Source organism: Corticium candelabrum, chromosome 7 (assembly GCF_963422355.1).
Source record: "Corticium candelabrum chromosome 7, ooCorCand1.1, whole genome shotgun sequence".
In the NCBI taxonomy this organism is placed as follows: Eukaryota; Metazoa; Porifera; class Homoscleromorpha; order Homosclerophorida; family Plakinidae; genus Corticium; species Corticium candelabrum.
Genome location: NC_085091.1, coordinates 338,664 through 355,673, shown reverse-complemented (window position 1 = coordinate 355,673; position 17,010 = coordinate 338,664). Strand labels below are relative to the sequence as shown.

Here is a 17,010-nt window from a genome sequence, read left to right as displayed (position 1 = left end):
ATGTCAATCAGTAATGATTATTAATATCAAACTGAAATCAATGAGAACAAGGAGAACAACTTACTTGTACTGCACCTAATTCATCAGAACAACCAATACAACCGTTGAGAGTAAATGATATCAGACAGACATCCATTTGAGCTAAAATGGCAGCAACATACAATCTCATGCTGTCAAGATCAGAACAACATCACTGCAACTGAAACACAAATGTTGATATCAATGGCTACACAATCAGCCAGTGTAAGTGGATGACAAGACTGAACCACCGCGGCCAGTCCAGTTGGTGTGGATGAATTGACCGAGTTTGGAAAGCAGCTCATGTGTGAGCATCAAAGTAGTCTCTCTGTGCCTGGATGAGATTAGCTGGCAAGCTGCCTGATCTCTAGCCATCGTAAAAGGCGAAAGCAGTGCTGAAGTATGGAGTGGGGATACCAAGAGTTACAGCCATTACACAGACGTTATGCCATGATGCCTGCAAGTAAGATTTTGTCAGTAAAAACAGACAGACAGACAGACAGACAGACAGACGAACAAGCAAACACTCAAACAGCTAAGTATACACTGATACACACACATATAGACAGACAGAAGCCCGACCTTCTAATGATGCAGCCACCTCTCCACATGAGAACAATTGATCCATAGTTGAGTGTTAATTGTATTCCTTTGCTGCTTCTCTTAGCAGCATGAAGCCCTGGGCACACGAGATAATCTTGGATGTATACAGAGCCTAACCACACCCACACAGATCACAATCAATGGGCAACGAGATCCTCCACGACTTCTCACTGTCTACCTGTCTGATGTGCTCCACCATTTCCTTCCTGTCACCTTCATATTTGGTCGTACTCGGCCCTTTCAGGCTCTTGCTAGCTGTTACTCTCTCGTCTTTCAAAGAGGAAAGGCAACGTGCAAACACAGACTCGCCTACAGTAGACAATGTGAGTTAGTGCACACATTATAAAATGTTATAAAACAGACAATGCCAATGGATTTTGACGATGCAAGACAAACATACAGACAAGATCTCTATCAGTAGTGCCTCTAGTTTTTGAGCACTTTGGGCATTGGGGAGAAAGAACCACTAACTACTTTTAATGCAATTGCAAGTATGTGGAGAGATGAGAACGGACGAACAAATGTTGCTGAGTTTAAGACATGCACAATGGAGGAGACAGTTTTCAATTCAACTGCGACGTTGCAATGCAAGTGTGCTGACAAGAAAACTCATGATGATCGGTTCTGGACCTAAGACCCTTAGTAGAAACACTGACTCTGCACAACTTGTAGTTAAGTAGCTTCTTTTAAGTTTTATCCCCCCATTTGGGGCTAATGTATTATGTAGTAATTATTATGTAGTGGACTTTAGGTTTGCTTTTAGAGTTTGATGGAAATTTCATTGTAATGGAAATATACGTACTGACAGACAGACAGACAGACAGACAGACAGACAAAAATAAACGGACAGACAGACAGACAGACAGACAAAAATAAACGGACAGACAGACGGACAGATGAAAAAATGGATGAACACAAATGAGCAAACGGACAGATAGACAGACAGACAAACAAGGGGACAAACCTAGAAACATAGAGACAAACAAACAAACTTAAACAGGTACAAAAAGCCAACAAACACAATTAACAACACACAGTGGTTATTTAGTTAGACTGGCTACTTTGTTTTACGTACGGTATTTTACAGGCAGTCTTTGCCGCATCAATGATGTCATGAACTCATCACGTGCACCACAAACGAGAATGTCGAGAAAGCGATCCGTGTAATGTGCTTCTCTTCTCCTCTTGTCAAATTCCTCGAAATAATCTCGAGATGTGATGACTGCGCACACACATGCACACACACACACACACACACACACACAGTGTGATACACACACACACACAGTGTGATACACACACACACACACACACACACACACACACACACACACACACACACACACACACACACACACACACACACACACACACACACACACACACACGTACGCACACACACACACACACACACACACACACGTACGTGCGCGCGCACGCACGCACACACACACACACACACACACACACACACACAAACACACACACACACACACACACACACACACACACACACACACACACACACACACACACACACACACAGTCTGTCTAACCATCTGATTGTCTGTCTGTTTGTTTGTCAGTCTGTCACTTGTCTATCAATGGTAGTATACTTCAAACATGATTACTATTACAGGCTAAGTAAAGTAGCTAGTAGCAAACTCTAAAAGTGAAATCAATAGGCCCTATAGGTCCGTTATATCCATCAATCTAATGAACATAAAACTGAGTTATCTATGTCATCATGATTATTGGAAGTCAGACTCTTGTCTGTCTGTCGCTTGTCTGTTTGTTTGCCTGTCTGTCAAAGGTATTCAGTTATGCAGTCACTTCAACTTTAACTCTACATGAAAGTGAAGCTAAAACAACTATGTTGGTATCCTACATGGATCCTACATATGAGACAGTCTGACATAAAAAAACATATGTCTGTCTGTCTGTCTGTCTGTCTGTCTGTCTGTCTGTCTGTCAATCCTCATATATTTCAAACATGAACACTACTACAGGCTAATGAAGAGAAGGTGAGTTTAAGCAGGCTCTATGCGGCCACTACAACTATACTGCTATCTATACCTAATGTATGTAAAATTGTGTGACAAAGTCATCTACAGTGTTACAACTATTAAAGGTAAGAATAGAAATTTTTTTTGCTATTGTCTTTGCATTGCACCGCTGTAGTGTTATTGAAAACCGCTTTCGCCAAAAGCACATAAACTCATTGCAGTTATTGTTGCCAGCATCATCACATGATCGGCGAGATAGTTCCTGTAGATACTTTGTGGCTTCTTCACCCCAGCGACCAAAGTGTTCCATGACGAGGGGAACAAATCTCATTGAAGACATTCTGTCTGTCTGTCTGTCAAGAATCATTTATTTCTTACAATCACACTATCATACATCACAGCAGAAACTACTCGACTAAAGCTAAATGCTTTATAGTGTTCATAGGTAAGTGTATACATATTTTCTGAGGCAAAAGAGACAACTAAAAGTACACTAATGATAAAAGAATTGAGTGCTGAGGGAGTCTGTCTGTCTGTCTGTCTGTCTGTCTGTCTGTCTGTCTGTGTCACAATGGTAGATCAGAGTTCTAATCTGAATTGTTTTCCCTCCGTAAAATGAAATAAACAAACCAAACAAAAAAGCAGTTTACCAAATAGTCTACTGCTGTACTATCTACCTAATATATGCGGTTGACCAGCTATAATGCCTAATTATTAATTGCATGCATTAATTTTATACATTTGTTTTGAGAAACAGTGTCACAGGGTACAACCCACGCAAGACCATGTACAAACCTCCGCCAGACTTAGTAAAATTTCTGACCTAAGGGCCCAACTTCCTCCCGCCTAGCTACAGTTTGCAGCTCCCTAACCCTAACCCATAACCCTAATCATAACCCTGGACTCCAACCCTGACTCTAATCCTAGGAGAAGGTTTCACAACCTAGCCTGCTAGCTCCCTGCGGTGAGAGAGAAAACCCTGTGACAGCTGTACCGTACACTGTACAGTATCACAATCGTCTTTTCACGCGCGCTAAGATTATTTTTGTACTATTATACGGGACATCGTAAGGCCCCATGCCGCTAATCTAATTACGGTAACACATGATTATCTTACACTCTCCCTCTCTCTGCCCTTGCTTGAAGACTTTCTGCCTTCGTATAGCGACAACTCTGTATCGGAAGTGCTATCTTCTAACTCAACATGGCGTTTTCGATTCTAATTCGCTAGAAGACATTCACTCTCATCAATGACCGACTCGTCGTTATCAACAAATTGGCCAATCACCGCGCTCCCAACGTTAACCGCAGTCGCAACAGTCGGGCATTAGCCAAGCCGGCAGTACTCTCCCGGCTCGGCAATATAAACGTTCTAACGCAATCATAGATCGCCTTCCAACCGTCAATTATGCTTTCCAAACTGTTCCTCCCGATTCTCGTCGTTTTCCTCGCCTCACAAGCCGCATGCGAGCGCGATTGTCTCAACAGACAGCCTGTAGACGTCCAGGCTAGAGCTCGAGCGGCTGACGTGGTCGTGAGCGGGCAAGTGAAGAAACTCCTTCGCTCGAACGACTCATCGCAGTACGCAGCCGAGATTCTTGTCTATTGGATTTATAAAGGGCAATCCCACTTTCCGTCGGACTTCGTCGAGCCGGCACCGGTGTTTGTGATGGGCTTCGGGCCTGAGGATGACTGCCGTAATGAGGTGGAGTTAGGAGACACGCTCTTGTTCTTTCTCATGATCGACACTGACGAGCATTTGACGTTGAATTACTACTGGGATGCTGACAATGTGAGCTTTGCTGATGGGGTCGCGCCGATGCAGTTGTTGAGTCTTGATCAAACTGTGGAAGTAGTTGACGGTATGTATGTATGTTTGTATGAGTGTAGCTGCTACGTGGCTGTGTGTTGTGTTGTTGTTGCTGGTGAGTGCCTCTTGGAGTTGGGAGGACGTAGCTTGAGCGTCTCATGGGACTAGCTAGAGGACGTCTTGAGCGTCTCATGGGACGGGAGGACGTTGCTACAGTGTTGTCTCAACCAATGTGCATGTAAATCGATGTTGTCGCTTGCTACATGAGGTGCAACTTGACGTTACATTGTACCTCAATGGCTTGTATCGGGTGTTAGCGCTGTGCTGCACGATGACGCCTCGCGCTCACTGATTCAAAACAGCACATTTCTCGCTGCTATACGTTTCATCTCCTCCCTGCACTGTCACTGCACTGCATTGGTCTTCCTTTGCCTCTCGTGTTATTAAAATATTGGGATGTAATTGTGTATACGATTCAGGGTTGCCTGTTCTTTTGCTAGTACGCTTGTGTTTGTACAGCATTTTGTGTGTTAATGTATCTATTGAAGTAAGAGCGAGCGTAACAGTATTGGGTGGGAGGCAAAACATTTCGCACACTAATTGTAAGCAGATGTGGCAAGCTGTCGCGTAGTTTCTAACACTTGTCACCTTCAAAGGTGGGAAGTTGGATAGGTGGACATGTAGCAACTATGTAGCAAATGTACTTGTGTTTAGTAAATAGCAACTATGTAGCAAATGTACGTGCGTGTAAGTAGCAACTGTGTAGCAAATGTACGTGTGTGTAAGTAGCAACTGTGTAGCAACTATGTGTACAGCAACTACTTAACAACTACTTGTGTGTGTGTGTGTGTACCAACTGTGTAGCAACTATGTACAGCAACTATGTAGCAACTACTTATGTGTGTGTGTGTGTGTGTGTGTGTGTGTGTGTGTGTGTGTGTGTGTGTGTGTGTGTGTGTGTGTGTGTGTGTGTGTGTGTGTGTGTGTGTGTGTGTGTGTGTGTGTGTGTGTGTGTGTGTGTGTGTGTACCAACTGTGTAGCAACTGCTACCATGGTACTTACGTACAATTGCGTGAAGTGTATACTAAACACTTGATAGTAAGAGGTTGTCATGTCTATAGTGGTAAGAAGTGAGTGCGACAACTCTCTGTTTGGATGCTGTCCGGATGGCGTGACAACTAGAAAAACGTTTGGAGATGATTCTACTTGTGTAGGTAAGAAAATTGCAATTATACTGGTGGAGTGTAAGATGTTAGTCTTGTGAGAGATTTGTGGTATCATTACTGGAGCTATTGCTAGGAAACAGCTTTCTGGAAGGGTTATAACTAGATGTGTCTTGTTGCTCATCTGTCTGTACACACACACACACACACACACACACACACACACACACACACACACACACACACACACACACATCTTGTTTAGTTGAGAAATAATTAAAGTACAGCATATCAAGTCAACAGACATGTTCAGTAATATTAAAGTTTACGTTGTTGCAGTACGAACTGTCGAGATTGTTGATCCAGAACCAGACAACAGAATAGTGGAGACCATTAAAGGTCAGAATGTCGTTTCTATTTGTTGTCAAACATTCAAACAGTTACAATACAGTTATGGTGGAAAATAGAGTACACACACACACACACACACACACACACACACACACACACACACACACACACACACACACACACACACACACATGCACACACCACACAACTCTAAATCATGATTGAACAATTATTGCTCTCTTTCTCTAGGACCAATCAATCTCCTTGATATGTTAGGCGTTACAAGTCTCCCCAATGGTGTTTATATTAATACAGATGAAAGCACATGCCCCGATGTCAGCCTCATGGCTTTCTATTTCGATCCAACTCGGGGTCCTATTTTGCATAGAAAAGTTGCCAACGTGTTTGACGGTTACAACGAATTTCCACGTGAATTTGCCATATTAGGGCAGTCGAAGCAGATTTCAGGTGACGAGTCGTATTTCTTGGTATCTATGTTTGATGCGGCACCCGCTTGGGGTGTGAGACTCACACCCAATACAGTGGAGTTTATATATGCAAACGTCAGTGGGAAAACTCAGAGTGTAGAGTTTACTAAGGATCTTACTGATGGACAAAATCATCGTTTTGCTTTTGCTGTTTCGGAGTTGAGTGTGAGTTTGTACGTTGACTGTGAGTTAGTGCATACGCATTTGATTCCGAGGAATACGAAGGTGTCGATGGATGGATACATCAGTATTGGATCTAATGATTTGTCCAACAGCAACTATCACGTTAGTAGATGTAGCACTTAGTAGTTGATTTACTTGATGTAATTCTATCTTGCTGTTTTATGTCTGTCTCAGCTGTCTGTCTGTCTGTCTGTGTGTTTGTTTATTTGCTGTCTGTTTGTGTGTATGTCTATCTGTATGTGTGTGTGTGTGTGTGTGTGTGTGTGTGTGTCTGTGTGTGTCTGTCTGTCTGTCTGTCTGTCTGTCTGTCTGTCTGTCTGTCTGTCTGTCTGTCTGACTGTTTGTCTCTGTCTCGTTGCCTGTGTGTCTGTTTATTTGCTGTCTGTTTATGTGTCTGTCCATCTGTCTGACTGTTTGTCTCTGTCTCTTTGCCTGTGTGTCTGTTTATTTGCTGTCTGTTTATGTGTCTGTCCATCTGTCTGTCTGTTTGTCTGTGGGTCTGTTTATTTGCTGTCTGTTTATGTGTCTGGCCATCTGTCTGTCTGTCTGTCTGTCTGTCTGGCTGACTGTTTGTCTTTGTCTGTTGTTCTGTGTGTCTGTTTACTTGCTGTCTGTTTATGTGTCTGTCCATCTGTCTGTGTGTTTGTCCATCTGTCTGTCTGTCTGTCTGTCTGTATATATATATATATATATATATATATATATATATATATATATATGCATAATGTATTGTATCATGCATGGATGGATGTGTCTGCTTACCTGCCAGCCTATCTGCCTACTTGTAGTATCTGTCTATCATACGGCATTTCTCACTTTATCGCCTACAGGGTATCATTGAGAAGCTACAAATATCATCCAATATGGCTGATGCCTCCAATCTTTGCTCGGTTTTCCCAGCCTGTCCAGTTGCACCTACGGCACCTATTCCAACAGCAGCTTCTAGCACATTATCTCCACCAGATTCTACTGTCCCAACTGTCACTAAGTCTGTAACAGTAGAAACACCTACAGTTGTCTTATCCGCAAGTGGAGAGGAGCCGACGCCATCTGATGATCCAGTCACATGTGGAGATGATACACCTTGCCCATTTTATGGTGTTTGCATGGACGATGGCTGTCATTGTCCGATTTGTATGTCAGAGACGACAACTCTTGTGTGTGGCAGTGACGAGGTGACGTATGCAACAGACTGTGCTGTAAGAAGGACGTCGTGTGTGGAGAAGCGGATGATTACGTATAGAAATGGAACATGTGATGGTACGTTGTAAGAAAGCAGTTTTTGTTGGTGGTGTGTTTGTCCGTGTGTGTCCGTGTGTGTGTGTGTGTGTGTGTGTGTGTGTGTGTGTGTGTGTGTGTGTGTGGTGTGTGTGGTGTGTGTGTGTGCATGTGTGAGTGTGTGTGTGTGTGTGTGTGTGTGTGTGTGTGTGTGTGTGTGTGTGTGTGTGTTTACGTTTATCTGTTTTATGTAGAAGAGATTGAGACGAGTGAACCAACATCTAAACCTACTACAGAACCGACATCGAGTGGCAAAAATCCTATAGAGTATTCAGGTGAGTTTGACAGACTATGTTAATACCCACCACATGTGTAAGCAGGGTGAAGTCATTTAGTGATTGGTTTGTCATCTGTCTGTGTGTCTGTATGTTTGTCTGTCTGTCTGTTTGTCTGTCTGTCTGTTTGTCTGTTTGTGTGTCTGTCTGTCTGTTTGTCTGTTTGTGTGTCTGTCTGTCTCTGTCTGTTTGTCTGTGTGTCTGTCTGTTTGTGTGTCTGTCTATGTGGCCGTCTGTCTGTCTCTCTGTCTGTTTCTCTGTCTGTCTCTTTATGTGTCTGTCTGTCTGTCACCACAAGAATCTCGTGATTTTAACATTTAGACATCACTGAGTTACAAGCATCAACTAATTGTAGAAAATGGAGACAAACTACCATTTACACTTGAAAGTGCTGAACGTGGCCCACAACCTTACAAATCATAGATTTCATTCATATTGATCATACTGCTGGTGTGGCAGCAGGGTTGCATGTTATTTGTTGTGTTGCTCACTTACTTTGTAGCATCTTGTGTGAGTCACCCTTCATGTTATGTGTGACGTGCTGTGTTTCTCTTCAGGTGCTATTTGTCTTGGTGAAGTAGAGCCGTTGCTCAATTCATTTGGGAATTACCTTAGCTGTAGTGAAGATAATGACTGCCCTAAAGAGTCGTCATGTGACATCACTGCTCAGGTGTGCTGCCCTGTTGTTTCGACTCCAACTCCAATTCCAACTGAAGAGCCGGAGTGTGATATGAGTGTGTTCGGTTGCTGTCGAGACGGTGTGACAAGTGCAAGAGGAGTTGATTATCGAGGTTGCCCTGGTGAGTATGATACAAGGATTTGTGGTAACATGTGCATGTCATTGTGTAACTGCCTGTCTGTCTGTCTCTCTTTCTAATCCGTATCTTGTAACGTCCATCTATTGTAAATGTCCACATGTCTGTCTATCTGTTTGTCCATCTGTCTATTGACTGTTTGTCTGTCTTTCTGTTTGTTTTTCTTGTCTCGGTTTGTGTGTCTGTGTCTGTCTATCTGTCTGTTTGTTGGTCTGTCTGTCTGTCTGTCTGTCTGTCTGTCGGTGTGTCTGTTTGTTTGTGTTTGTTGACTCCTTACCTTGACTGGATGAGTATCATATCTGCCTGATGCCAGACTGCCTGAGAGGAAGACTGGTGACAGCGAGTGGGCAGAGCCCGGCCGAAGCCCCATATATTCCTCACTTTGGTGCTTGAGGAGGCAGGGCTCTCCAGACCAGACTCTGTCCCAAGAAGAAGAAGGAGCTCAAAGAGCCAACCTCTGTCGACCCAAGCACCACTTCACAAATATTCTCCAGTACTACAACGAATCTTTAATACTCTGCTGCTTTTGCCGCACCATGACTGTAGGGGCTTCACAACAGCGCATGCGTCGAGAAAAATAATCACAAAAGTATTCAAGTAACTCTGCTTCAACTGCTAGCGTACGAGTTACTTCTGCTAAAGCGTTGGCATCCACCAGCCTTATGTACAGGTGGTAGGCGTCGCCTGCACCAGCGACCAAATGCACGGATAGTAGAGTTCTCCACTCCTTTGGCGGCTGCTGTAGTGGCTGCCTCGATTCTAAAACTATGACTTGAGTAGAGTTTGCAGTCAAATCTCGTTGCGGAGAGAGCTTGCTGTAACTCATCCACTAGTCAATGACGTGAGAGTGGAGAACCGTTGAGAATGGAGAACCGTTGCAGAACCTAAACAGCGGCCCAGGTTGGGCGCCCTGCGAGCTACAAACACTGGGACAGCTGCCACGGGGCAAAGCGCATTGCCTGTCCGTCCGAGGTGAGGTGAATGGTACTTTCACGGCGAAAAGGATCAGTCTTGGACTGTTTGATACGCACACTGACCACGCGTGAACCTTCCCTGGAGTCGATGGATATGTCAGACGGCGTCAGATGTGAGGCGGGATCAAAGTCTCCAAGTGAGTCTACCGTAAACTCACCGGCTCTGAAGAACCCAAAGAAGCCTAGGCAGCAGACCACCTACAGCATTACAACGTCAAATTGGTCTGCACGTGGTGACCAGTAGAGGTGTAGTTAACGGAGAATGTCTGGTGTTAAGGGAAGACGGGGCCACTGCTGACGAGATCCCTGGAGACGCTTTACTTCACGAAGGATGTACTCCAAACGAGGAAACCGAGAGGCAAACTAATCTCTGCAACCTTCAGAAATCTGGAAGTGACGTACTGCCGAGAGATAACATCTAATGGTGTCATGCGCTAGACGGTCCTCATGCAGCGATGCCGCAAAGCAACAAAGAGGTTCCTCAGACAACACAGTAGCTGAAAGGCCAGATCGACGACAAAAGTCTAGAAAACGGAGTTTGACCACTTTGGTAGGTTGTTGCAGTACTCTTCGCTATACCTGCGGCAAACAGGCGAGAAACCGAAGTCTCCAGGTCTCTGATGTCCAGTCGAGGTGATCGTCCTGCAGCAGATTCTTTAGTTCTGGCAGTATTGACTCTGAATTCAATGCCAGATGAGCCTGCAGAGAGAAGAGACACAACAGTAGGTTCCTAGAAATGGCATCGGCCAGTACGTTTTGTGATCCCGGAATGTGCTGCGGTGTATATGAAAATTGCCTCTTTGCCGCCACAAAGTGCAGTAGCCTCTGCCAGTGGACTACCTGTGTATCACGACAAGACCCTGACCGCAGTGCAGAGGCAACCGTGTTGTCCACTTCAAACAGCACATGCCTTTCCGTCCAACGATGACCACTGAAGTTGCAACCAATCTCGTTGCTACACAGCACTGCATCCCCACTGGCTGGAAGCGTCTGGCCTCAAGTGAATAGACGATTTCTCGCAATCAAGTGCTGACAGCAACCCGTCGCCATTCCATCGACCAATGAAAGTCTCCAGTGAATGTCTGAGTGCGCCTCGTTGTTGAGGCGAACAAAATGGTGCAGCATCTTTGGTATCTTGGACAGATCAATGAGGCGGCGAAGAAACACTCATCCTGGCCTTACAACAGCAGCTGTGTGATTCAGAGATCCAATGAGGAATAGAAGCACCTCCCTCTTTGTGCAGCAACGTCGATCCACCCATACTGCCAAGACTCCTGTAAGCAGTCTAGTTTTTCCGAAGGGAGGCGAAACTGACTCCTGTTGGTATTGATCACAATGCCCAAAAACGTTATCGAGGTCGTTGGTCCCTCAAGCTTGTGGCGAGCCACTGGAACACCAAGCTTGCTACATATCTATAGCACCATTGCCAAGTTTCCTGCACATTTGTTTGACTCGGGTGCCCGCAGAAAAGAAAGTCGTCTAAGTAGTGAATGCCAGATGTTACACCATTCTTGTACATTATCCATAACAGCCTGTTGGCGCCCCCCCCCCCCAAAAGTTTTTGACACCGAGCGTAGACTGAATGGGAGAGCAGCATCTAAGCAAACCGCACCCTGCCATCTCATACCGAGAACGCTACGATTGTCTGTATGCACTGGAATGATGCGATACGCATTCTGAATGTCTAGTTTTGCCAGCAGTGCCCCGGACCCTAGAGACAAAACTCTATGTACCACGTCATCTAAGCGTGCATATGAAAGAGAGCACAGTTGTGGATCTATGCTATCATTGACGCTGCTACCTCGTGGCGAAGAAAGGTCCAAAATTATTTGCCATTTTTCCGGTTGGTGTGGCTTAGGAATTATGCCAAAAGGACTAATCTGGATGTTTTCGGCACCAGGAGGAGGGTCGACCATGCGACGTCGTGCCCTCTCTTCCCGCAAATACAAGCAAATGGTTTCTTTCTGTTCTTTTGTGGATTCATGTTTCTCTTTGTTGCACGACACTGGTGCCTGCTGTAGTCAAAGCTGATTCGAAAACCATGATCAAAACTACGGACGACCCAAGCAGCAAACTGGGCATTCGGGTGGGACAACAACTGTTCTTTCCACTTGGCGATGTTAACAGTTGCGGAGATCGTCATGGACTTCGTGCACACATCCGGATGGCACTGGTCCAAAGCAAGCAAGTCCGCTATATAACGATAACGAGTACTAGCCACGTTGCACGCTGATAGTGCATTGTCTGGTAGGGCTGACTCACCTGCAACAAAAAACACATGCAACACAGGAGACCAAGCTACTGACACGGTGACTTCAACGAACTTATATTGTTTACTTAGATATATCCTACAACGTCACGGCTACCAACTCGCATCTTGACACCATGCACTGCGTGCCACCACGCATGCTAAAGAACCGCACATCGGTGCAACACAAGCAACCCAACAGCCAAATCTACTTGGAGAGGCTTGACCAGAGACTGACAACTAGTGGCCACTGCGTGTTCTGAAACCAGTAAATTCAATACTGGAACACAACGAACAAACAACCAAAACAAAAGACACACAACGGTCAGCGTGAGCATTCGGCTGAACCCAAAGCAATCAATGGTGCTGTGCTGGAGCGGCGTCTAGGGAACGCGTGACTTGTGCCTGTTTCTCTCCTCCAACCGACGGGTGGACCTCTCGACACGCGCCAACCTTGTAAGACCGCTTGCCACACTGTAAGCAAGCATGGTGGAACGTGCAGCTTGGATAACCCTTGCACCCGATTGGAAATCTGCGATCAGCAAATCCTGGCCCGGAACCACAAGCATCCGTTTTTTGCAGAGTGACCCGGCGAGAAGAGGCATCCTCCCAACCAGCTTGTACCATTCGTTGCTGACTCGACCACGCGTATGGGACCACGAGGGCTGCTGGTGACAAGGCACAGTCCTCTGACTTAATGGTCTCCTTCCAGACAATGTTTGCAAAAAGAGGCCAGGCGACTGAGTTGTCATTAGGCAAATTGTGTACAGCGATGGTAGGGACTGACCCTATTGCAGTGCCGGGTTAGTAGCAGCCATTTTGTGAAATAGCACGTCGTATGCATGCCAATTTTCCCCTCCCTTGTGCTCTGCCTCTCTTGCAATGAGCCGTATGTACGTGAAGAGATCGCGTACCCGGTGAGGGTGGGCTTCTGTACTGCATCCACGTGCCCAGATTGAGTACTCTCCTCAACTGCCATTGCCCTTGGGTCGGCTCAGAATCGGCTCTCTGCATGAGCTCCATATTATCTGGCAGGAGCTCCGTGAGGTCAATAAATTCCAACGACTGTTCGTTTGACCAATTTTGCTGGAATAGGTGGGAAGGCCTTCGCTAACGAGAACCAGTCGGACTGCTTGCTAACCAATTGTCAGGTCTTTATCTGCTCCAGCCTGGTTCTAGGTCGCTGACTGCCACATGAGCCAGATCGCAGCGTCCCCTCCTGCGTCAACCTCATCATTGCATAATGCAACATAAATTACGACCCAGCCCACGTGATAGCGATACGTTCTCTGAACTGTGGCTAACTGATGTTGAAGCACCATGCAACCCGAGGGGCATTCCCATTAACTGTATTGTCGTACACACATTCAGCCCATTGCAGTTGCGGCCAAACCTTCTGGAAAGACAGGCTTGCCAACTTGGGCAGCCATGCAACAGCGTTCCACTGCGCCAACCACATCATTGCATCGTATGCCTTGGGGTGCGACTCTATGCACCAACCTGACCGCGACACGCTTACTGTGCTGTCGCCCCACCGACACTAATTAACATCTAACAACGAGGGGCTGCATGCGGCCACAATAGCCATATTATTCATAGGCAATCAGCTAGTGGTCATTGCGGTCGATTTGTCTTTTAGAAACGACAGAGTTTTATAAACTTGAGACGCCGTGCAGTAACTCCCGACCTGTTTCCACCTCTGTGATGTTTTATATACCACATTTGTGACAAAAAAGCGAACGTGACTGCCACCGCACATTACCTACTTGCAACGTGCTCTCTGGGCTGCAGCCCATGCAATCACTGTTGTTAGAGCGGGGCTGTGGCTTCGCTGTCTGTACTCAATTGGTGGCTGATGTGGCTGCGTCTTCCTTGTCGTCCCATTCTCCATGACAGGCCTCTCAGCCATGTGATGTATGTTCCCTGGGCTGCGGCCCAACCAACGTTATCAATTACCGCGTACCGACTTGGCTACACTCGAGTCTGCTGCTGCCAAGCAATGCCTTGCGTGTCATAGGTGGTCTCTGGGCTGCTGTCCAATTACTGTTAGATTGTGCCACCCAGGAGCTGCAACTCCACTGTCTGTACTCGATGGCGGCTTCTGCGGCCACGCCTTCTCTTTGCGTCATTCTCCATGACAAGTCACTCAGTGATGTGATCCCCAGGCTGTAGCCCAACCAACGTTAGTACACATACAGACTTTGGCTACACTCGAGTGCTGTTGCTGCCACACAGTGCCTTGCGTGTCATAGATGGTAACTCTGTACGACCAACCGCTCCCGCCATTGTTATTACCACCATGCCTCGATTACCGGGTCTTGCCCCTGTGCTGCCAAGTGACGGGGAGTGTGTTGTGAAGTATGATTCGTAGTCGGGCTAATACTTCCATGCACTTCAGTCTCGCCAAACTCTTCGCCTCCTACGGCGTCACCAGCAACAGGCTGCGGCTTACCTGTCATCGCTCTTGCTAGTCCAGATCCAGATTCCAGCACTTTTCTGATGCATGCCAATGCTACCAACACAACTAGCCTGTTATTCGTACCCACTGATCTGTGTTGCTGTTTTTCTGGTGGATTGTCTGGCTCGCTGGTGGACTTCGCAGAGAGGACTTGTTCCGCTGCCAATTTAGCTGCTGCTTGCAACAGAGACGCTAGCTGAGCTTTGCTCAGTTGTACTGTTTTGGTAGCAGTCGTTTCGTGATTGGACATCTGGAAGATAGCAAGAAAGCACACTGCTTGTGGCACCACTGAAAACTATGCGGATTAGGACTGTGCAATCTCGGTGGTATGGACACATACTGCTAAGACGGAGTCAACTTTGTGTAACTACGTTAAATATCTTTTTGTCTCTGTCTGTCTGTCTGTCTGTCTGTCTGTTTTTCTGTTTGTTTATTTGTATGTCTGATTTGTATGTCTGTCTCTGTTTGCTTGTCTGTCTGTCTGTCATTACATATATTTTCAAACATTGAACTATTATACACCATCTAAGCAAAGGAACTAAATACTACCTCTGTCTCTGTCTGTCTGTCTGTCTGTCTGTCTGTCTGTCTGTCTGTCTATCTATGTTTGTGTCTGTCTGTCTGTCTGTCTGTCTGTCTGTCTGTCTATGTTTGTGTGTGTCTGTCTGTCTGTCTGTCTGTCTGTGTTTTGTCTGTCTGTCTGTCTGTGTTTTGTCTGTCTGTTTGTGTGTTTGTGTTTGTTTGTTTGTCCATTGTCTGTCTGTCTGTCTGTCTGTCTGTTTTTCTATCTGTCCTGTCTGATTTGTATGTCTGTCTGTTTGTATGTTTGTCTATCTATCTATCTATTTATCTATCTATCTATCTATCTGTCTGTTTGTCTCTGTTTGTTTGTTGACGCTTGATCTTTATTCAGTGTAACAACTCTCAACTGTGGCACACACAGCAAGAAACATACTCACGTCTATTTCTCTATGCAGGTGAACTCAATCTGATGTTGGAGTTAGCAAACTCTCCTGGAGTCAGTCTAGCTCCTCCGTTCTGCCCTACAGAGCAAATAGATGCTCTAGCATTTGCTGTTTCGTCAGAGTTTGAGCTAACCGTAAGCACACAGGAAATCTACCCCAAACATTTTCCCAAACAATTCTCGATTTTGATGACATTCCTGCTCATGGAGTCAACACATGGCACCATCCTGACCGTCTATGGTGCTCAACGTGACATACAGTTGAGTGTGTCTGTAACCAGTGAAGGCCTGGCACTTGAATATGTCAGCACTGCTGAAGGGCAGAGACGCAGCATTGTTGTTAACGAGTTAGCTGGCATTTTGAATGATGGAAAGTATCATCGTGTGGCTGTGAGTTGGTATAATGGGGAAGTGACTTTTTATGTCGATTGTGGTGAGGGTATAACGAGGGTGTTGGATCAGCAGGCAGATTTGGTGTTTGATGCGATGGGAGCGATACGGATTGGGAAGAAGTTGTTGTGTGAAAGATGTGGCATTCAGGTGTGTGTGTGTGTGGTGTGTGTGTGTGTGTGTGTGTGTGGTGTGTGTGTGTGTGTGTGTGTGTGTGTGTGTGTGTGTGTGTGTGTGTTTTAATATACAATTAATTGGTTATTGTTTCAGGGAGCTATTGAACAGCTTTCAATCATTCCAGATCCGGCAGCAGCCAGGAAACAATGCGACAAGTTGCCAGCTTGTCCCACAACACAACCACCAACCACCCCACAAGCAACTACCACCCAACGCACCACCACACAACCCGCCACCACACAACCCGCCACCACACAACCCGCCACTACACAGGCCACAACCACTCAGGCTGCCACTACGCAGGCTGCTGCCACTACACATGCCGCCACCACACATTCTCGTGCTCCTGGCCAGTTTGTTGTTCCACAATTCTCGACTGCTGGTTCGTATCTCCAGTTCGATGCGCTTAGCTCCTCTCGTGGGTTCTCGTTGGACATGAGTTTTACGGCCACGGGTAGTGATGGCATTATGTTTTATGCTGATGATCCAGACAGTGGGGACTTTGTGGCTTTGTCATATGAGAACAGAGTTGTAGTGTTGAGAGTTAATGATGGCAGTGGGACTGTGACTGTTGAGTAAGTGATGTATATGGTGTGTCTGTCTTTTGTTTGTCTGGACATTTGTCTGTCTATTTTTCTGTCCATTTGTTTGTCTGTTTGTCTGTCCATGTCTGTTCATGTTTGTCGATTTGTTTGTCTGTTTATCTGTCCATGTTTGTTCATATGTATGTCTTCATCTGGACTTTTGTGTGTATGTTTGTCTGTCCATTTGTTTGTCTGTTTGTCTGTCCATGTCTGTTCATGTTTGTC

General features: G+C 45.8%; 1 protein-coding gene and 1 pseudogene across 1 annotated transcript in view; one reads left to right on the top strand and one right to left on the bottom strand.

Annotated features, from left to right (window-relative positions):
• Positions 1 to 286: 286 nt before the first annotated feature.
• Positions 287 to 1,840, bottom strand: LOC134181955 (6-phosphogluconate dehydrogenase, decarboxylating-like; annotated as a pseudogene).
• Positions 1,841 to 3,750: 1,910 nt separating this feature from the next.
• Positions 3,751 to 17,010, top strand: part of LOC134182077 (uncharacterized) — a 20,624-nt gene continuing 7,364 nt past the window's right edge. The window contains exons 1-9 of the mRNA XM_062649408.1: positions 3,751 to 4,489; positions 5,559 to 5,651; positions 5,940 to 5,999; positions 6,201 to 6,724; positions 7,453 to 7,882; positions 8,095 to 8,175; positions 8,733 to 8,975; positions 15,648 to 16,174; positions 16,295 to 16,776. Of these exons, the coding sequence (XP_062505392.1) occupies positions 4,036 to 4,489; positions 5,559 to 5,651; positions 5,940 to 5,999; positions 6,201 to 6,724; positions 7,453 to 7,882; positions 8,095 to 8,175; positions 8,733 to 8,975; positions 15,648 to 16,174; positions 16,295 to 16,776 (2,894 nt within the window). The 5' untranslated portion in view covers positions 3,751 to 4,035. The remainder of the gene's footprint in view (positions 4,490 to 5,558; positions 5,652 to 5,939; positions 6,000 to 6,200; positions 6,725 to 7,452; positions 7,883 to 8,094; positions 8,176 to 8,732; positions 8,976 to 15,647; positions 16,175 to 16,294; positions 16,777 to 17,010) is intronic.